Source organism: Electrophorus electricus, chromosome 14 (genome assembly GCF_041902795.1).
Source record: "Electrophorus electricus isolate QZ-2024a chromosome 14, ASM4190279v1, whole genome shotgun sequence".
Taxonomy (NCBI): domain Eukaryota; kingdom Metazoa; phylum Chordata; class Actinopteri; order Gymnotiformes; family Gymnotidae; genus Electrophorus; species Electrophorus electricus.
Genome location: NC_137510.1, coordinates 11,029,498 through 11,050,429, shown reverse-complemented (window position 1 = coordinate 11,050,429; position 20,932 = coordinate 11,029,498). Strand labels below are relative to the sequence as shown.

At 38.5% G+C, this 20,932-nt stretch overlaps 1 protein-coding gene across 14 annotated transcripts in view; it reads left to right on the top strand.

Moving 5' to 3' along the window:
• Positions 1 to 20,932, top strand: part of piezo2a (piezo-type mechanosensitive ion channel component 2a) — an 80,649-nt gene that overhangs the window by 27,369 nt on the left and 32,348 nt on the right. For 7 of the 14 annotated variants that reach the window (XM_081695784.1, XM_081695788.1, XM_081695785.1 and 4 more), the window contains 6 exons: positions 1,048 to 1,106; positions 1,544 to 1,586; positions 9,469 to 9,628; positions 16,272 to 16,572; positions 16,778 to 16,991; positions 20,695 to 20,863. In XM_081695784.1, coding sequence (XP_081551910.1) covers positions 1,048 to 1,106; positions 1,544 to 1,586; positions 9,469 to 9,628; positions 16,272 to 16,572; positions 16,778 to 16,991; positions 20,695 to 20,863 — 946 coding nt within the window. Of the gene's footprint in view, positions 1 to 1,047; positions 1,107 to 1,543; positions 1,587 to 8,538; positions 8,559 to 9,468; positions 9,629 to 16,271; positions 16,573 to 16,777; positions 16,992 to 20,694; positions 20,864 to 20,932 lie in introns of those variants that run through there. The other 7 variants (XM_035530484.2, XM_027005890.3, XM_027005893.3 and 4 more) reach the window with 3 other exon arrangements.

The following is a 20,932-nucleotide window of genomic DNA, read 5'->3' as shown; positions in this document are numbered from 1 at the left end:
CCGTGCCAGGCAGACTGACCCAAAAGTACATGCAGTACCAACAGGAAAACACTGGCTGGACATTACACTGATATTTTCCCATGTCCTTGAGTAAATCTTGACTCAAATGTTTGCATTAATGAAGAGGGATTGAGTCCAAAATCAAGGCACCCTGTGGTTTAGTTTCAGGTCTGCTTACAGTTTTAATGTTGCTCTGAGACACTGCACAATGTAACTCTAAGAGAAAAGACACAGAGGGTGTGAGAGAGGAACTGCATATGCTCTGACTCAGGCTGAACTTAGCAAAGGGAAACCATTGATGAACCCTAGAGAACATATATGCACTTTATACATGTTGTTAAGAACAATATATAATAGAGTCTTTAAGGGTGCGTTTAAAGCTCTCATGCCAATTGACCAGCATCAGCTTATTGGTAAGCTTGCTTTGCTATGTCACAGGTGTCCATCTGAGTCAATATTGCAATATCATAAGTCCAGTTCATCCCAGTGAATGCACATTTTGCTTATGCATGCATTGACGTTGAACTGTGCAGGTTTAATGCCAAACCAATACACTGCACATAAACATATGCATGTTTTATACCTGTCTGCATAATGCCATATGTTATGTAAACAATGTTGTCTACTATGAAGACCATTTAGTTTCCCCCCATCAAATTACTAAGGGTTAAACTGTTAAACAGTGAGTTCAGCGTGTAGTAGATACACTATGTAGTATCTTGGTATCATTTTCCTGTAAAATGTAAAGTGTAAAGTTGCTCACGGATTCGTAGCCAGGCATATTACTACCTGATTGCACTGCTAATTATCTTAGATGTCCCTCACACATTAGTCATTAACTTAAGTGTTAAAGAGCTGACTGGTGTTGTCTGCTTCTTGGTTCTGTATGGCATAAAGTTAAAACCAGCTATGGACAGGCCTTCTGTGGCAGCTCATAATACCTGGAAGTGTCTGTGTAAGCACACATCCATGGGTACCCATTCACACTGAGCTTTAGTAGGCTGGCGAGACCTTACTTTTATGCTCTCAATCCCATTTGATCCAAAGGGTGGTGATGAAGCCCTGGGGAAAGGAGGACCGTGCACCGGCTTTATACATGGCGTCCTGTGAGTTGACTGCTTGTCTGTGAGTCATAGGATCTGCCCTGGTTGCCTAAGTGTGTGGTGTACTTTACAACACGTACTTTCTGTCAGTGGAATGCTGTAAATGAGGTGTCTGCAGCATGTGAACACACTAGGTCCAGTGTGTTTGTCTTATAGGCCTTCCTGTAAGTCACTTCCAGGTTCTGATGGAGCATGCAAAAGCCTAATTCTCAGGGTGCACACAGGGTGTACTGCAAGCTGGTTTCAGTGACTGTCCTTTTTATTAAATTACTGCAAGTGTATATTACCGAATGAAATATATAAAATTGACGGCAAGTATTTGCCTAAATGTAATGTGTTGGAGATTGTTGGAATAGTTTTTATATTCAGTATGCTACACTTCTTTAAAATATTCAAGAATTCTTTAATCTTTATTTATTAATTTGCTGTTCTTTCTCTAGGTTCATCATGGGAGAAATCGCTAAGACAGCTGGGGTTTGAAAGGTAGGATGCCTCCAGATTAGATATTCAGTTGGATACAGTTTACATGGGAATGACAGCAGAGAATTTATTGTGGTTTGATGTGGTTTTTGTCTAATTTGTCGTCATAAAGATGCTTTTCATTAACATCTGTGCAATATTTTTAGATTTTTTACAATATAAAAAACATGTTGCCTATGTTTTCCAAGTTCACTGAAATTGTAACTATGCACAGTTATTCAAATAAAATAGCCCTCTTAGTATTCAAAATATCAGTCACAACAAGTTGCTTCTGAATGAGTCCATACCCTTCAGATAATTTTTTTTCTTCCCCTAAGGACTGTCATGGTATGTAAATATTACTCCCTATTTCACCCTTTTTGGCAGCATAATCTATAATAAAAAAATATTCAGTTTTCTTGGGAAAAAAATGGATCTGATTATTAAAATCAAAAACAAATTTAAAAAAAATTATGTGTGGGTGGGGTCTTTTTTTGTGTGGAGGGTCTGGGTTGTTGTTGCCTTGTGGCAATGTCACAAGTTAAGCTTTTCAGATTCATTTAGTATTTATATACGATTTAAACAATAATAATGGCTAGGAGCCCTTATCAGTTAATATGTTTTATTACTGGTAATACATTTGTTCAGGAAATAAAAGCCTCAGTGTTCCATGGGAACAAAAAAATGATATTTGGCTCTCCTAGCTGAGGATAGTTGGGTGAGCCACGATCTATCAATGAGGAATCAAGTGATGTGAGCAGGATTGTGTCAGGATGATGTGACAGGGTACATAGACAGCTGGAGCCAGTTCAGACACAGGTATGATGTCCTAATGAAAATGCACTGAGACAACTTATTTACTGTATGCATTTTAATATGAGCACACATTATGAGATTGCCTATTCACAGAAACAAATGTGACATCTGTAATGTTCTCACACCTAATGTTATTAGCCTGAGGAGAGTGATAATTAGATGAGCCTGCTGCTGTAAAGTTAAGCAAAGTTCAATTAGAAAATGAAGACAAACACATTACCACAACACTAATCATCATTTAACAAAGACATAGGCTCCTTTATTTTGTGAAATTAAAGTAAAGCCTCTAAACTCCATCTACAAACATCACTTGCAGATACAAGTGTCATTAGGACATAGTGGGTGGCATCATCAGACAGAGACAACATTTCAAAAGAGGCTATCAAAAATAATACGTTTTCAGGTATGCTGTCAAACATTTGCCATGTAGTCTGTAGTCTGCTGTTTGCTTTAGTAGCTTTTTCTAGCTGTTGGTGTCCTATCATTTACAGTGTGATTGACAATGCTAAACCCAGACGTTGTTGACATTTATCAACTTGGGTTCCAGCTAAGCAACACCTCAAGCTTTTTGCCTGTAAATATAAAAAGAAGGATCTCCAAAAGCCTGTATGGGGAATCTGGGTTACTGTGCATTATTTAGCAGCAGCTAGATATGGTAGACATGCCATTTTGCACTACAGAGAATTTCTGACACACAACTGTAATTTAGCTTTCTGTCAAAGAAAACCCACGGGAGTATGGCCACAGGTCCTTTGGCTATAAGGAAATAAACATGTCATTTTCTTCTGTTTCTCTTAGCTATCTGAGGCTGGCATTAGATGAGGTGCAGGCAGTGATCTGTAAAACAAGTCAGTAAGGGATCTTATTGGTCTGCTTGTTTGTTTGTTTGTTTGTTTTGGAAAATATATTTTTCCTCTTACATTTAAATAAAGTGTTGCCAAAGAGGAAAATCAGTGTATCTCTATTTGTAATCATGTATCTCTACTTGGCCTTACTAGGCAGCTGATTGTTCTAACAGTCCTCTGGGTTCCTTAGAATGCAAAGCTTAGGGGTTTTTTTTGTTTGTTTATTTGTTTTGTTCTTTTAAACAACTGATAAACAACTGTAAATTGTACAGGCTGCAGGCATATGTGAATGAGTCTTATCACTGAAATTGCACTGAAAACCAGATTTGTTGAGTGAGAATAGCAAAGTTAGTCCAAGTTTCCTTTCACATTAAGATAAGACTGTATCTGATGGTGGGACATTCTGAGATGAAGCAGACTTTGGTGAAATAGTTTGTCTGTGCCATGGCTGAATGTGGCTTTAATTATATCAGCTTTTCTTGTCTTACACTGAAGCCTGCTAAACGCGGTACGAATATTATCAACTGCCTTCAATTTTAGAGTATTTGAGCAATAGCTTCAGGCAGGCTTTCAGGCAACTGTGACAACAAATTTACCTTAATGGTTCACAAGTCATATATTGCTAAGTTTAACAAGGGTTTACACGTGTAAAGTTTGTAAAAATATATAAATATATAAATTCATCAGACACCTAAAAAATTTTAAAGATTTAAAACTCCCTTTCTGGCAATGCTTCCTAATGGTAGCTTATTAATTATGAAGTCAGTGAAACAATAATTGACACTTTGAATGCTGTCAAAATAATTCTGGTGTTTTTTAATTTAAATCTGGCTTAGGCATGTTTTCTTGAACCAGCAACAAAGGTCTTTAAAAAAAAAAAAAAGGGAAATGAGCAGACACTCTCTTGCCCAGAGCTATCTGAGCTCCGAGTCTTGGAGCGGCATTTTTCCCTTGGACAGAACACAGCCTGAAGCTGCACTGGCCGTTGCGGATCTCTGCTTTCTGATCCATTTTTGTTTGCTGTACAAATAACAGCAGTAATCTCATTAGTGACAAGTAATGAAGAGAATCGAAAGGAATGGTATGCATTCTGAAATCCATGCTTACTAGCTATATTACCATATTAACTAGGGCAAAGGAAAGAGGCTGGCTAAAAACATGCATGTCAGAATGTAAGACTATAACCTGTTCAGGCCTGTCAAACAAATTTCTAGTGTTTTTTTTTTGTTTCTTTGTTTTTTACATACATGAACTAAGTAATGAGTATTGCATTATCGTCACAACTTATTTATCACTTGAGCTTATTTGTACATTTTTTTCCCTTTGGGCCCTCAGAAACTCATAAATATGTATGCTTGGGTGTTCCACAAAGCCAGAAGAAAATGTGTGAGCACCATAGAGCTGAAACCAAGAGAAATGGGGTGTGTTTTGAGCTGTCAGGGTGCTGAGACATCCTGCTGTGCGACATGGTGGTGTTGTTCTGCCTTTCTGACTCACTCTACAAACACCATGGCTAAAGGGCTCAGACTAATAGCCAGCCAGGCCTCCATTTTGTTAGGATGGAGATGGGATAAACAGACCAAAGTACACCAGGAAACAGGATTCACGAGTTAGCAGGATAAATTTCAGCTATACTGAAGCCAAGCCTGTGTCGAAATGAACCCAGAAATAGACAGGCTTACAGTGTTATGAACAGTATACTATATATGAGAGGTAGCTTTAATGATCTGCTGTCTTTGCTTGAAATGTTTGATTTGAAATATAATGAGTAATTTCAATCTTTGCACATCGTGCTGTGACTGAGCTGCATATATAAAAATACTCCAAATATCTTCATGAAATCTAAGAAGAATAATTTAGTAGTTAAAACAAACAAAATAATGAAAAGCTGGAGACATAAGTCCAGGCTTAAATTTTGGAAGTCTAGGTCTATAACAGTATAGAAGCAAAAATAAATAAATAAATAAAAATTTGCCTAAAGGCAAAAATACTACATATTCTTTCAGAAAGCTAGCTTACACCCACCACATACCTAAGGCTCACTGGAAACAATCGGCAGAGCTGGAAGGGCAATTATGTGCAGATATTTCCCTCTGGAGAGTTACCCTGGTCGGGGAACAGCTATTGTTATGATTATGCATGTCACTCTGCTAACAGTGGAACAACTGGTGCCCTTATATCCATAAGGTAACAATTGCTGAATGTTTCTCAGTCTATGAATCTCTCAGTCTGTTAGTGGTGTTTCCACATCTAAGAAAGCGGTCAGGTTTCAGACAGATGGGTAGGCAAAGGAGCAAGCCCACTCAGTGACTATTCACTCTAGGTGGTGACACCATTTATCCAGAAGTAATTATGTTGATCCATATTACACTGGAATCAGTTACAGTAAAGAGATCTGACATAAAAACAGAAGTCAAATTAGGCTCAATATCAAAGTCAAAGGAAAGAAATTCACAGTAAATCATCAACAGACTGAGCTACAAAGAAGCAATATTTTCAGCAATATTTAGAATCACTTTTCTTCCCAAACTACTGGATATTAAATAATAGAACTTTCCATAGTGTATTTGAAGACATCAGAGATATTTGTCCTCAGCAGCTGTTGTGTGTTGTGTGTCTTGCATCCATGATTCATGCACCTTAATTATTGAATCCTCTTAGGCCTTGACCCCTGATTGACCCATAGACTCTTTGGCCCTCAACCTCAAAGGATCATAGGCCACTCATAAAGGTTAAGTGTTAACTGAATACCCTGAGAACATCAACAGAAGAGACTGGGAGAGGCCACTGTAGGCCTTGGCAGAGAGAAGCTGAAGAGGGGAACCTCTGTCACCATGTGGCTACCAGCCTGGCACCAGCTTTAGCGAGCTGGCATGGTGGGCTCCACAGAATGAATGCTTTGAGAGAAACGCCCTGTCTTTTGGCACTATATGAACAAAGTTTAGCTGATCTCAGAGAAATGCTAACTATTTACACTTGGGTGCTGTGAAAACAAACACATTATTTTTTTGTGATTGGGCTTCAGGAGAAATTCTTTTTTTTAAGGAATATTTTGAAAAATATTTAGCCTTATCTAATTTGCTGCTTGACCCATAAGTTGAGAGGAACCTGTATGAGGAAGACTAAGTGAAATGCATTATGCTAAAAGAATTTAGGAAAGCTGAAATCAATAGTTAGAATATAATCAATGGTGTCTCACCAATACTATTTGAGAAAATGTCATAGTTAAAATTTACAAGCTTCCAAAAGATATTAAAGTGTGCTGCTGAATCTTCTCAGAAGTGTAGTGATGATGATGCCAGATCTCTAAGAGAGATAAGATTGGATTATATGGCGGCCAGAAGGCCAGCTGGACTTTTGAAATGAATTTAGTTAAGAATTCTGTGCTACACAATAAATGCTCCCTCAGTATGATGACCTGTCACGGTGCTCACATTTTCTCTGAGTTTCCAGTCATTTTTAAGTCTCCTCTGGCTTTTGGAAGAGCACATCCTGAGATTTGGCATGCCTCAGAATGTGTGCAGACATACCTTCATGAAATGTTTTATTACACAATAATCAGAAAATAATCTCTTCCGTAGTGGAAATGCACACACAAACACAAGCCCTTCACAAAATAGGGACAGTCTAGCATACACCTCACTTAAATTTTGTTTGGTTTATTGAGTGGGAACAGATGTCCTAAACCAAAAATAAATCTATTTTGCCATTTAATTTAGATGTAAAACACACAAATATTTTAGATTTTCGGTTATATAAGAACAAAAAGGTTTTTTTCCCCCCAAAACATTTAGAACAACTTTTAGTTCCATTTGATTTCTCATTGTATGAAATCTGTAAAAAATATTTGCTACTGTAAGGTATGTACAATCATAAATAAGTTAAAAGCCTTTCTTCTTGTATGCTGTAACTAATTGTTTAACACTTTTAGCATTTAGTTGGATGTACAAGCACATAAACCAGCAATATTAACACAACTGTGTTAAGCTGATTGCAGGAATGTGCTGGAAATGATTACAGCTTTTTACTTTGTATCTTAATGGATCTCATACTTGAGTTTGTTTGAACAGTTTCAACTTGGCCATGCTGAAAGCAGCTGTGCATTTCTCTGTTTCTCTGCTGTTTGACTGCTGGAGCCCTTCTGTGCATGCTGGGAGGTGGAAGTAGTGTCGGTGGCTCATGGGCCCATATGATGTAGTGTAGATTCAGCAGGCTGTTCATTATTCCCTGCTGATGTACCTGGTGTGTTGCCAGCCTTTGTCTCCCCCCCCTTCTCATGCAGCAGTATCCACTCACAGTCATCAAAAAGAAACTCAAGCCCTGCACAAGCAAGACTCCAGCCTTTAAATATAACCCTTCGGCAGCTTCTAAAAAGTGAACCGAAACACCAATTCCACGTCAAGCCAACATTATTCTCGGTCCCATTTTAAATTGTTGCCTTTACTTTTGTGAACTTTGGTCCCTTTAATTTTCTTTGCAGGACAAAGTTACCTTGTTACCTAGTCTTCTACCCTGATCACTGCCATCTGTGGAGACTATTTTGCCGACTCATGCTTTTCTCTCTAGTAGCATGCTGAGATGAAAGGCGGTTTTAACAAATACTGTTTAGATACAGGGAGGCGTTTTTAGAACGAGCTTGCACTGGATGAACCAATCACAACACTCACATTCTTTATGTGCATGATCTAGTAGTCTGCTGCTTATTAAATTTTATGAAGCAAACGTAGAGCAGGTTAATGGCACTAGCCATTGATGCTTCTCTTTGAAAGCATGAATGCATGTGGAGAAAATCTCCTGTGTATCCAAACATTTGTTTAGTGTTGTATGCAACCCAAGAGAAACAAGGAAAAAAAAAAGATTTACTTTTTGGTAAAACAGGCCTTGGCTGGCTGTTATTTTGTTTCTTCTCTTTCCTCAGGTCAAAAAAATAGGATTCTCTTCTTCATTTTGGCATGTTTGCACTGATTTGCCAAGCATCTGCTTTTAGGCTGAATTTTTGAAAGCAGTTTTTAAGCATAAAATCTAGCAATTAATAGAAAGTTTGTTCATGTGCATGACCTAGCAATGACTCTGCCCATTTTCCCATGCTGTTCTGAGATGAACCTGTTTGTTGTTCCAGCCTGTTCATCCCTCTGTAAGACTCTACTGAGACTGATGAACAGTGCTGAGGTTTATGGGGCTCTCAGCTACCATCAGCTCTGCAATGCACGCCAGTTTTAAAAAAAGACCCTTCACTCTCAACTCTACAGCCAAGTAACTTAACCTTCAGTATGTAAACCCTTTATAGATCTGAAAATGAGAGCCATTGCAGCTAAAGGGTGTCTTAAAGTACCTGGTAAGTGTGAAACCAGTGGACTTTCAGTTTTTAGCAGGGAAATGTGTGGTTATTTAAAAAGAAACTGGCGTGGGGTTTGAATGGATTGGTTTAATTAAAGTTGCTTGCAAGTCAGGGGACCTGAGCAGGGCAAAATACAAAAGGCTGCAGCTCGCTGGAGCACAGAAATGAGAACCAGACAGGATTGTACTTTATCCAAGGACATTGGAAATCACAGGCTTTATTGTGGCTCAGGACATTTCTGTGTTTGGGTGCATTTAAGAGGTACTGCAGCTTATTCTTAGACTAAATATCATTTTATCTGACATTGTTTGGCATGAGTGGAACTACGAAATTCAAATTTGCCTTTTATACTTACTGTGTTTTTACATATTATGTATTATATGGTCCTTGGAATCAGTGAGCTGTCTAAAAAGCTTTAGAAACATGAGTGGATTATGTATTTAGTACTGATACTTATCTTTTAGTATATTACATCAGTGTTTTCCTTTAAGTCTCAGTACATTAATGACATTACACAATGGTTTACACCGATTCTTGTTGATTTACTTTGTAATGAAAAAAAAATAAGAAAAAAATTTAGTTAAACTAAACATTTCAATAATGTAGTTTATGTATATAGTTTATTTTTGGTAATTAAAGAGATGATGCAGTGTTCAGAACCATTTATGGTTATATACAGTGGTACATGTGGTTTATATGTAGTGTCTTACAGTACCTAATAACTAAAACTGTAGACCTAAACAAAAACGTGACATGCAGCCAAATGGCTCTATAAGACCTGTGAAAACAGGGCTGCAAAAGAAGCTTTGATACCACTGAATATGTAAGGTGATACTGAGCCTCAGTACTCGCAACACTATGCACACATAATTTGAGCAAAGGCCTTGATGTGTCTGTTCCCTTACAGTGTGCGTGGGGCCGATGCGGGTAATGGCATCCGGGTGTTCATCCCAGACATCGGCATGTTCATCGCAGGGCTGGTCATGTGGCTCCTGTGTCGCAGTCTGGAGAAACCTGCAGCGAAGGACACCTCGCAGCACAATGCTGACTTCAACCCCGACTGCCAGGTGAGCTCACACACTTTTACAGCTTTAATGTGCTTTGCAGAAAATCTCTAAAAAAAAAATGTAGGGTTTTTTGAGGTTTTCATAAAAGTTTTTTTTTTTTAATCGTCATGTTGAATTCTATGCTATTTATGACACTTTTTGGTTGAATGGATTTTTGGACCTTACTATTCCAGAAAGATCTCATCAGATCTTGTGATAGCACGCAGATCAAAAATTACAGAAAAGCAGAGCTGTGTCTCTCATTTCAAAGATACTCTTCAACATAAACAAATTGTTTTGAATAATCCTCTTTTGGAGGCTGCAGCTCAAGGCTCTTCCTCCATCTTTTACTGCAGGAGGTAGATCCCTACCTGGCAGACAGAAAGGCCGCCTCTGTGTAAATTATGAGCCATGGCTCTGAAGAGGATAATAAGGTGAAGTCATTACTGTCTGGACAAATACCAAGCAGAGCCATGTTCACTGCTCGTGATTTCAACCAGTGCTGCTCCTTTTCCTGCCGCAATAGTTCGGATGTACTACTGTGCAGCATGTTGTGGCCTGAAAGCTGTCCTGAATGATGAGAGCTGTCAGTACACTTGGTCAGCTCATGTATACCCACAGAGCTCTTTTTTCACCATGGGGGGCTGTGTATTGGTCATCTGGCAAACCCTGTGCATAAGCTCGAACACGGGACGGCTGCAGGAGCAAAGTGCTGTAAAAGCCAAGCCTCTGAGACCCGAATTACTGTCAGAATTCAGCTTCTCACTGACAGAATGGCAAGTTGTTCTTATAGTACTGAGTTTTAATAAGCTTTTTTAATAAGCATGTACTCAGAAATCATTTACCACAAGGAGATAATTGGATCTCTTCATTTGGGACTTTTACCTATGTTTGTAATGGTAATTTATGTTCAAAGATAAACATTTTGAGAGATTTATCCAAATAACTGCCTGAACCCAATAAAAATGCACTGCAGTGGATGTAGGAGCAATAGCTCCCAAAGCCAGTTGCTTACTGTCAATGACCTGTGCAAATGGGGCAATCAGTTATTGTACTGAAATGCAGAGTTCAGAATATCCACTTGAAACTGTCAACATTACAATTTAAAGAGCATCATTTACTTTCATACTATTTGGCAATAACTGCACAGATGAAATCCTCTTTTAATATAACATGTACAAAAAGGTGATCCAGTAAGTATAAAAATATTTCAGGAACGTTGATTTCAGCTAAGTGCAGGTTTTGAACTTGACCCTCACTTTAAATTTGAGGTCCTCCAGTTCCAACCATAATAAATCTACACCCGTTGCCTCCACCTCTTCTATTACATAGCACATATAAAAATGCTCATAACATTTCAGCCAAAAGAAGGATGAGGAGGTAAACATCATACCAGCTCAGGAAACATATGAAAAAACTTACCAGAAAAAACATACACTTGTATTGCATCCATCTTGCTTTGAAAGGGGAGAAGGATTTTTTTCTCCCCTACTATTAAAACTATGTTCTGTTCCCCTAGCACACTTGAAGAAGAGTCTAGGTTTCCTAAGAAATACATATCGTGTGTTAAATGGACCCCAATAAAAACATGCCCATTCCCACATTAGACTATTGGCAGTATTGTTATTAGAAACACATTAGCCACTCTGGCCATTTCTCCTCTTAGCTAATGGCATCCTTCCCATACCTGACTTAGGTAGGTTTAACAAATACTAGCGTTGATCACTGTATTGTGCTCTATTTACAGGGTCTCCCCTTCCTAGAACATTCACCTTCCCATCCAGTTGGGAAGGGCTTGCATGATCATTCCAAAATAGCCTTTTTTTCTTCTTCTTTTTTTTGTTGCATGAACTGAAAAAATTCTCCCACCCCTGTGCCCGGGTCTGCCTTTTTGCCTGGCCTTGGTTTGCTAAACTCTGCCAGCCGTGCTCCTGTTTGCCCTGGCGGCAGGATCCTGGCCTAATTTTGCCCTCATCCTGGCAAACAATCTGTTTATTTTTTATGGTTCCCCCCCCCCACTGTGTCTTATTTTGAAATCAGAGCCAGTATTATCCAGGTAAATTGCTTGTTTGACATGAGGACTGATGTATGGGGAATTGGGCTGGAGCACTCTGACAGGTGGAGCCTATAAACTAATGGACTGTTTGTAAGAAGGAGGAAGTCCTTGTCCAATAACCCCGACCTAATATCTATAAACATGCTTAACATCGTTCTTTGGCTTAATATCTGTCAAGAAATACAACCTCTGGTTCATGGTGCTGCTCTTTGTGCTCAGTCTCTTTCATAGTCCTGTATCAAACAGGCCCTTCAAGAATAGCAGAAATGTGTAAACTGGATACTGTTTATGCTGAATGGTGTGATTATTTTTGGCACACAGAAACATTCCAATCCTTGCTCAAGTATCTTTGCTCATGAAATGAAGAACTGTTTTTATTCATTTTATTCATGTTTACACTGATGAGATATGGATCATGGCTGGAAATCTGCAAGGATTAACACTGGGAGAAAATTGTAAAAATAAGTTTTAAAAAATAGTGGCAAGCAGCACTAAAAACACAGGTTTAAAGCAGTTTAGTAGACTCATGTCCCATGTATAAGATAGATAGATAAATTACTTTATTTATCCACAAGGGGGATATCCTATACAGATTTATTAAACAGAACTACATATTAATTACAGCAACAAAGAGACCAGGAGTTTAATTTATGCTTCAACAAGTAGTTTTTCACTGCATAAATCTGTCTGGATTCATTCAAACTGACCCATTCAGACATAGTGCTTACAAATGTCTAAACTGGCAACATTACTTGCAAACAATGTGGATTTCATAAATTAGCCTGAAATATTTGTCCATGAGAAACATATTTGTACAACTTATGAAATAACTGCTTAAATGAACTTTTGAAGCAAAATTGCAGTCATTAGTTAACGTGTACTGGGGTGCCCCTTTTTTGTCTTTGGAAATGTATCAGAGTAGAAATAAAGGTTGACACTTAAAAGTGTACATTCATTACTTTGCACCACTGATCACTTTATGAATGTGTTTATCATTGTATGAATGTGAAAGTCTTCATCAGGGTTCAAGATATACATCCACTGAGTGTCAGGAAGGAGAATGAAGTATCCCAGAATAATGCTGAGTTTGTGTCTCAGTGCATTATCAAGCCATCCTGCCACTGAGCTGAGCCTTGTATAAACTTGAGGGAATTTTGGTACATGCTACATTAATTATAGTACAATATTGCGTTGCCACAGTAAGCTGTGTGCAGTGTGGCCACACTTGCTAAAACCTCCCTATATTTCACTGCCGTTAATGATTTTGCACCCCAACACTAAAGTGAATAATGTAGAATGGATGTGTGTGTGTGTGTGTGGGGGGGGGGGATGATGCTGTGTGAGTGTCAGGGAGTGGGGAGGCACATCTGGAACACATTAGCTGATGATATTTTCAGTGGCAGTAATGGTGCTAAAGTTACCATATCCCCTGCATAGTTTTCTCTTTCTTTCTCTCTCTCTCTCTCTCTCTTGCTTGCTTGCTCACATTGTTTTTGTTCTCCTTTGTTCTTCTTTTGCTTTAAATTTTCTCACTTTCTTTCCTTTAAACTCATATTTTCACCCTGTTAAACATGCAATATATATCCATGCTGATTCAACATTACCATTGATTACAATATGACACACCTAGTCAAGAACTCACAGAGATATATATGCATGCACTATTTGACAAGAACCACCTTATCCTGAAGTAGACTTTTCCTGGCTAGACCATATCCTTCTCCTCCTTTTCTTAGTCTCTTTATCTAAGTGTTTTTATCTTGCTCTCGTTTTCAGGGAATTGTTTTGTCTGACTGTGCAGTTTAAGAGTGGTAATGAGATAGAACATACACCCCCAGCCAAGAATTTTATCACTTATGACGTAGATAATTCAAACCAAATTCTACCATATGCCCTGGGGTGATGTATATGTGTCTATTTGTATCTCTCTGTAGCTATGGGTGTATGATACAGAGATGCACACACACATAGTGAGAGAGACAGAGAAATAAAGATTCCTCTCTCCCACCACTAACTTTATCAATGTTTTTGATTATTTTAACTTTCACATGTATTCAGCACCATGGACAGCACACACTATTCAAACTTAATTAAATATTTAAATATTTTTTTCCCCCCAAGTATGCAAGTATGTAAATAGTTTTAATATTTTGCTTAGGCTGTACTATTAATGTGGTTTTTGATGTGAAGTAGTCTGTTTAAACACTCGCCTGTCTGGTATGCTTGTAAGTGTTCAGCCTATCAATGACAACACCTTCTAAAATGGTTCTTTGGTATTATTTTTCCTCTCTTTTTGGGCAAATATTTTTGGATGTTATAGAAAACTATTCAAATATATTACTTGCATACAAAAGCCAATGGATGGATCAGTTCTGTTTGAAGTATTGGTTTATGCAAGACACACAGCTGATGAGAGTAACTCTGAACATCTGAAAATGAGAGAAAATCAGGTTCTAGAAACATGTCTAGCTGTTCTCTTCCTCTTTCGCCCTGACAAATATCACAGCTGTTCCCACTATTCATCCCACATGCAAGATCTGCAAACACAAACAAACCAGACACAACTCATTCAATCAGTTAGGATGCTTGCTGGTCTGAGAGTAAACAGATCGCCAAGGGATTATTTCCTTTCCTTGAACTGAGCCATGCAAGAGAGATTTGTTTGTGTAACGTTTAGTCCCAGATAACTCTTTACTGGAGCTGCACAGAGCTCTTATTCACTGCAGCGGTATGATAAATGCATTGGAGGAAAACATTCTGGAGACTTTTGCCTCAGATCTCCAGGCTTCTGCACATAAACCACTGACTAAGCTCTCCAATGCCAGCATTATTTCAGTGTGGGCATATTCACTCTGTGTTTGAAAGCAAGAGGGCCACCTAGAATTTTAGCCATTTTTCTTTTCTTTTTTCAGTGACTATTTAGTGATTCACCTAAAAGAAGCCTGATTTTGATCAAACAGACCTTTTACACATGTCAAAATGATCTACCTAAGAAAGGCATTTTGAGGAATTGAAATAACTTTCAGACTGAGATCTTCATGTGGTCAGATGTTAGCACCTTTACATCCTTAAATCCTTCACTAATAATGAAATTCAAATGAAGTTTGAATAACTGTTTGCTTTCTGTAAACTGTTATGTTTAATAACTGTTTATGTTTGGTGGATTTGGGCAGCATTATGTGACATAAGACATAGACCCCTTTCCTGAATTAATGTATGTGTTGATATTGATTGAACATGCTTGTGTGTTTTTTTTCCCAGGAATCATTCACCATTCTGGAACTCACGTATGTGTTCTAGGGAAAATGTGGTGTGTTTTGTAGCCATAGAACTCTGATAATGCGATTTAAGTTTTTCTTGATTTATGCCTGTAACATTGGAGGCTAGGCACTACACAGGAACAAGCCAAGTGTGACAAAGTGATGTTTATTGACACGACACAACAGACAACGTAGCACACAAGCTAATGCAAGGTTAATCACTGACATCATCTACGACTAAACAAGAGACTTATATACACTCACGACACAACACAAATCAAGGAGTAGGTATGATACACGGGGAGGGCGTGGCCATATGAACGAACGAACGAACACACACACGGAGACATCTTGGAGAAGGGGCCGTACCAAGACAATGCTCTCTTTTTATTTATCATCTCTTCTTTATGGGTCAGTAGTGGAGTCACTTTGGCACTGCTAACACCACTCAGGGAGATTAGATTAACATTAGATTAGATTAAATTTAGATTAGATTGATCAGGTAATGGGGACTTTCCTCCTTCCCAGCTTTGTTGCTGTGTAATGGAATTTTTTCAGTTCGGTGAAACCATAATTTTTTTTCATTTGCTAGAGATATTATCAGTCTTCAAACAGTGTGATTTCTTGTGTCTCATAATTCATTCATGTTTCAGATAATCCATGTTTTCATAATTCATGTTTATAATACATTTTATGTGAAATGTTTATGCTATGTTTAAAGTAAATCTCACCTTATTGAATTGTTATGTTGATGTTTTTTGACAGTCTATGAAATCTTTGTAGACAAATAAGATTTAATTTATGATTTAATTTAAGATTTAATTGAATAAACAAACATCCACCATTTGCCCAAACCAAACTTTATAGTGGGGGTCTTTGAAGTAACATATATCACTGTCTACAGCATTTTTAAAATGAAACCACTGCTGACATAAAGCAGTTCTGTAAATGATCTAAAATTAGGCCATATCAGTTCCTATTTAAGGTATATGATGATATGTTGCAAATCATAAACCACAGTTCATTTGTAATTTTATGCATTCAATTTCTCTTAAAAACACTTACTGTTTTTTTGTGGTTTACAATTTTAAATCCTTGTGAGAGTAACATAATGAGAGCAATACTAGACTCTTGAAATAGCTGTGTCATGTAATTCACTAACACTTCATATTGATTTCCTGTTTGTCTAATATATGTAGCGTATATATATTGTTTGCCTACATATTATTTAGATTGTAACTGTTCCATAAATGGATCATAACATTTTGAAATAATATGAGAGCGATTAATTGGGAATAGTACTCTAAAGGCTAACATGATTCAACTATGTTCTTTCCCATCTCTACAGGAGCAGGAGGATGAAGAGGATGATGAGGATGAAGAGAAAAACAAGAAGCCAGAACTGGAACCTGACCTGCTCTTCGAGGAAGACTTGGGGCCTAACAACGAAAACTGTGAATTAGCGGATGAGGAAGAAGAAGTGGAGCAGGAAGAGACAGAGGTGCTGGAAGAGGAGGAAGAGGAAGAGAGCACCAGGATGAAAATGCTGCGACAGATGGCAGAAGTGGCGTCCAAACTCAAAGAAATCATTGGCGATCTGATTACGAGTGCAGGAAAAGTAGTCGTAACCATATTACTGGGCCTTACAGGTACATTGTATTTACACAGAGAGACTGCTAGCCATATTCTATAGATACAGTATTAATATGTGTGTACTTTTGTCTAAATGTCCTGTTTATATGGCAGGTATTGCTCTGTGAGGGGTAATGTTCTTTAATATAATCGGCTGTATGTTCGTGAATGAACCCAGTTCTAACGAGGGCTACACTGTTTCTGTGCCATGTCACGGTGCAGGTATAATGCTACCCTCCCTCACCTCCACGGTGTACTTCTTCACCTTCCTGGGCCTGTGTACCTGGTGGTCATTCTGCCGCGCGTTTGATCTGCTACTCTTCAGCTGCCTGTGTGTGCTGATGGCCATCTTCAGCGCGGGACACCTAATTATGCTCTACCTCTACCAGTTCCAGTTCTTCCAGGAAGCCGTTCCCCCTGGAAACAGCTATGCCAGGTCAGAGAACACCACCACTGCATGCCTGCGCTGTTATATGTAGAGGCAGTAACAGTTACATGTACCTAGCATGTGTTCTGGTCTGATGATGGCTGTAATTTTGGCTCAATTAAAAGCCTTCTGTTGTACATTAGGAACATCATATATGGCAAAACCTTTTCAAAATGGTTTAGGTTTTGAATTACTAAATGTCCCTCTTTCATTTTAGGAAGCAGAACTTTGCAGGAATAGCATAATAAAACACATAAAAGGTTTCAGGCGTGGCAAGCTTCGAGTCGGGTTGATGGTATGATTTATATCATGCACTTTTTTTCATGTGAAAGGCATCTCAGCCACATACTAACAGTTACATCCTGAGCTACTTTTGTGCTTCTCTTATATCCCCATACTATGACCAATAAAGTTATAGCACTATACAAAACTGAAACATGAAACCAAAAAAAAACAATCATGAAAAGCTTCTGAAAGGCTGTGATGGAATCACACTTGGCAGCACAAGTATGTGGTTGGTGCCAGCCTCAATCATACTGTATCTGTGTGTATGTGGCATGATTGAGATTGCTGACCAGGTTACAGGGCAGCAGCCGACTTCCTCATCAAAGCATTTTGAAATGATCAGCTGTGCTTAAAGGCAATATAAAGCATCTGAACAAGCAGGCAACAATGTCTCTGACATCTGCACAGGACACGGACATGCTAGATTTCATCGGTCTAATTCTTTAGCCTGGCTAAAGCCGCTCAGACCTGAGAGGTGTAGGACTAAAACCATGCTGAGAATCTGTAGAGGAAAAAATGGATACAAATTATACAATAGTAACTTAAAATATGAGATTTTCACTGGAACTATTAAAAATCTACGATAATATACGATGATACAATAATGCTTGTATCTGTCAGTTTTCCATTAAGCACCTCTTTGGTTTGTTGTAGTCAGTTCATCACTATGTGTTTTTGTGGTGTCTTTAGGCCATTTATGAAATCAGAGTAGGCTGGTGTTGCTCCTGCGGATGTGTGCGTTCCTATACTTGGAGAGGCACCTGACTGGGACTTTTTCAAGTGTCATGTGTATCTGACCTTCATCTTGTAGTCTAAGGAGAAAAAGATTATCTCATTCTATCAGATCGTTTCTAATCTCATTTGAGTATTATCACCTTAAATATCAACAATTTTTATATTCTGCATAGCCCGTATCTTAAAGCTGTTTTGTCCTGCTCAGATACACTACACACAGAACAGATATTTGCACAGTCCAAAGTGTATATGTGCTGAGATTAGACGTTAGATGTTTCATAACCAGTGTAGTTGTATCATGCATTGTTCATAACAGCCAAAGTTTCAGCCTAAACATTCAGTATAATCTGTCATATGGCATCAGTATCAGATAATGTACCATCCTGTTTCTTAGTTAAAAATGTTTACATCATTAACCAGAATGTCAAAAACCCCCTTAGCCCACTCTGATTCTCTGACTTCGAGGAGAGGAAGAGGGAGCGGCAGACTGCAAAGATCCAGGTGGTTCTCGTTACTGCAGGATGCCTATTGGCTTCGGTTGAAATTACACAGCTGGTTTCAGGGAATTCTACATGAATAACTGACTGGGGATAGAGAGAGAGAGAAAAAAAACAAGAGAGAGAGAAAGGGTAAGACAAGGGAGGGGGGGTGGAGAAACAAATATTTAAAGCCCTATGTGAAGTACATGCAGTTGTTCTAAATTAGGCCTCAATCAAGGTCTCTTACTGTGGAGATGCTCTGTGCCTGAGTAGACGGCAGCCGAGGTCTGTGCAGTATAATATTACTCAATGCCTACAGCAAGAGCTTTGTGAGGCCCATTAGTGGCGGATACAGGACTAATTGTGCAACTGTTGTGTCTTGTTAAGCGCTCTGCAAATGTCCCTCCTAAACCTGTAAAGGACAAATGCTATACACCAGCTGTCCCTAGGAGCTTGAGAAGTATGCATCCAAAATCATCTCTTTGCTTAAAGTCTTTTTAGTATGTTGATTTAAGAGCTGTTAGACATGATTACAAATTGATAAATTGTGTCTGGGAGAAACTTTAATGTGCTACAGTGATCACCATTCTCTTCTTTTTCTCTGATGGCAATGGCTGAAACTTCATGCACATTCAAAGCTTCCATAAAAGATGGATACTTCACATTGAGCCTTTGCTGCAGAATAAGGTTTTAAACAAATTCCTAAAATTTGTGCAAAGAATGTCAAAGAGACTGACCAAAATGTCTGCATACATACAGAGGAAACCTGCTATCTTCAAGAAATACAATAAGTGGTGGACAAGTACAGGAGTGTCATGTGCAAAGAAAGCAAGAACTTGTATCATGAGTGAAGAATATGCTTAATGAAAGCCTATTAGGTGATCACATGGGGCTGGGGTATTTTTTTACAGGATTTAGTGGTTTCTCTCTTGGTCAAAACCAGACAACAGTCCTAATTCCTGTAGACCCACATCTAATAGCAAAGCATTGACTTTGGTAGGCAATGTCTGTGAAGCTAAAACAAAACTTCTCTTTGGCAATTAGAAAAAAGCATTAAAATCAATTCCATATTTAATAGTATTATTTCTGGCAGGGTCACAGTTTTGATTACATCCTTGCTCTGCCCCAGAGCATGTTTGCATTTCAGTTTAACCAAATAGAACAACAAATCTCTTCTATGTAGCTAGCAAAGTCTTTGTGGTAGAATAGTGCACAAAACAAATCTCTCCCAGAAATGGGATAGTAATTACTGTTTTTGTTTTACTCAACATTAAAAAAGGCTTTCAACCTGGAAACAAAGTAGTGATTCAAACTGGAGCTTTTACTTCTGGGACTGTATGAATTCATGCCAGCTCTGTTCAGACCCCAGAGTAATAAGAGCTATTATCATTTCTGCATCCAAGCTTCATTATTCTTCAAATGCAGAATGGTTTGGAGGGTGTATATTTGGATAATACGGATGTTCAGCTGTTTAGCTTCCATTTCATTCTACTGAGCTTTGCTTCTCTGAATATGTAGCAAGCCGCAGACTGACTACAAAAACTACATGTTGGTACATGAGGAGTACATCCTGACATTGCAACCCCCTTTCCTTCCTATTTTCCCTATGTGCAAATTATATTCTTTACTATGATCATTTTTATTTATACACACAAGCCAAAAGTGACACCGTGACCATAATCCAGGTCATTTTAAGAGACTGAAGAGGAAATGGAGAGCTTGCATGTGATATTGTTCTCTTTAGCTGCTCTGGTATCAGTGCTCAGTCTGCTTCTTATAATTTTTCTATGTTCTTAAACAGGACTCTGTTGTTTTGGGTTCCTTCTTAGGCAATCTAAGTACAGGACCATTGAAAAGGCAGGAACAAATGACAGTAGAGGAATGGAGACTATGCATTCAAAAACAAGAGAAACAGACCAGAGACACCTGGCATGGATTAGCAGCCAAGAGACTGAATACACAGTAGTGCAGTGTACAAAGTATTATTTCTGATGCATATCTTATAACATTTATAACATATAGGTGATGTTAGAAAGAGTCTTATGTGTGCATCAGCATATCAAAGGGTTAAAACCTTCTTGTACATGATTTTTCAATATGACTGTCTCTGCCATCTTACAACGCCAACCTTACTGCACCAAATTACCTCTTTTTCTTTCTTACCTTACCTGTTTCTTTTCACCAACTAACCTTACATCTGCTTCTCCCCTCAGCCTGTTTGGCATCTCTCCAGTGGTGCTGAGCAACTGCTCTCACACTTGGATGTTTGAAGTGAACCATACGCTGGAGTGGTATCATTTTGTCAATCCCATCATGCTACTGGTGATGTACTACACCCTGGCCACACTGGTTCGTCTGTGGCTGCAGGAGCCAGACCACACGGTCAGTTTGCTGCACCCCATCACTCATAAGCTCCATGGACTTCTCTTTTAAGCCACCGTGCAGAATATG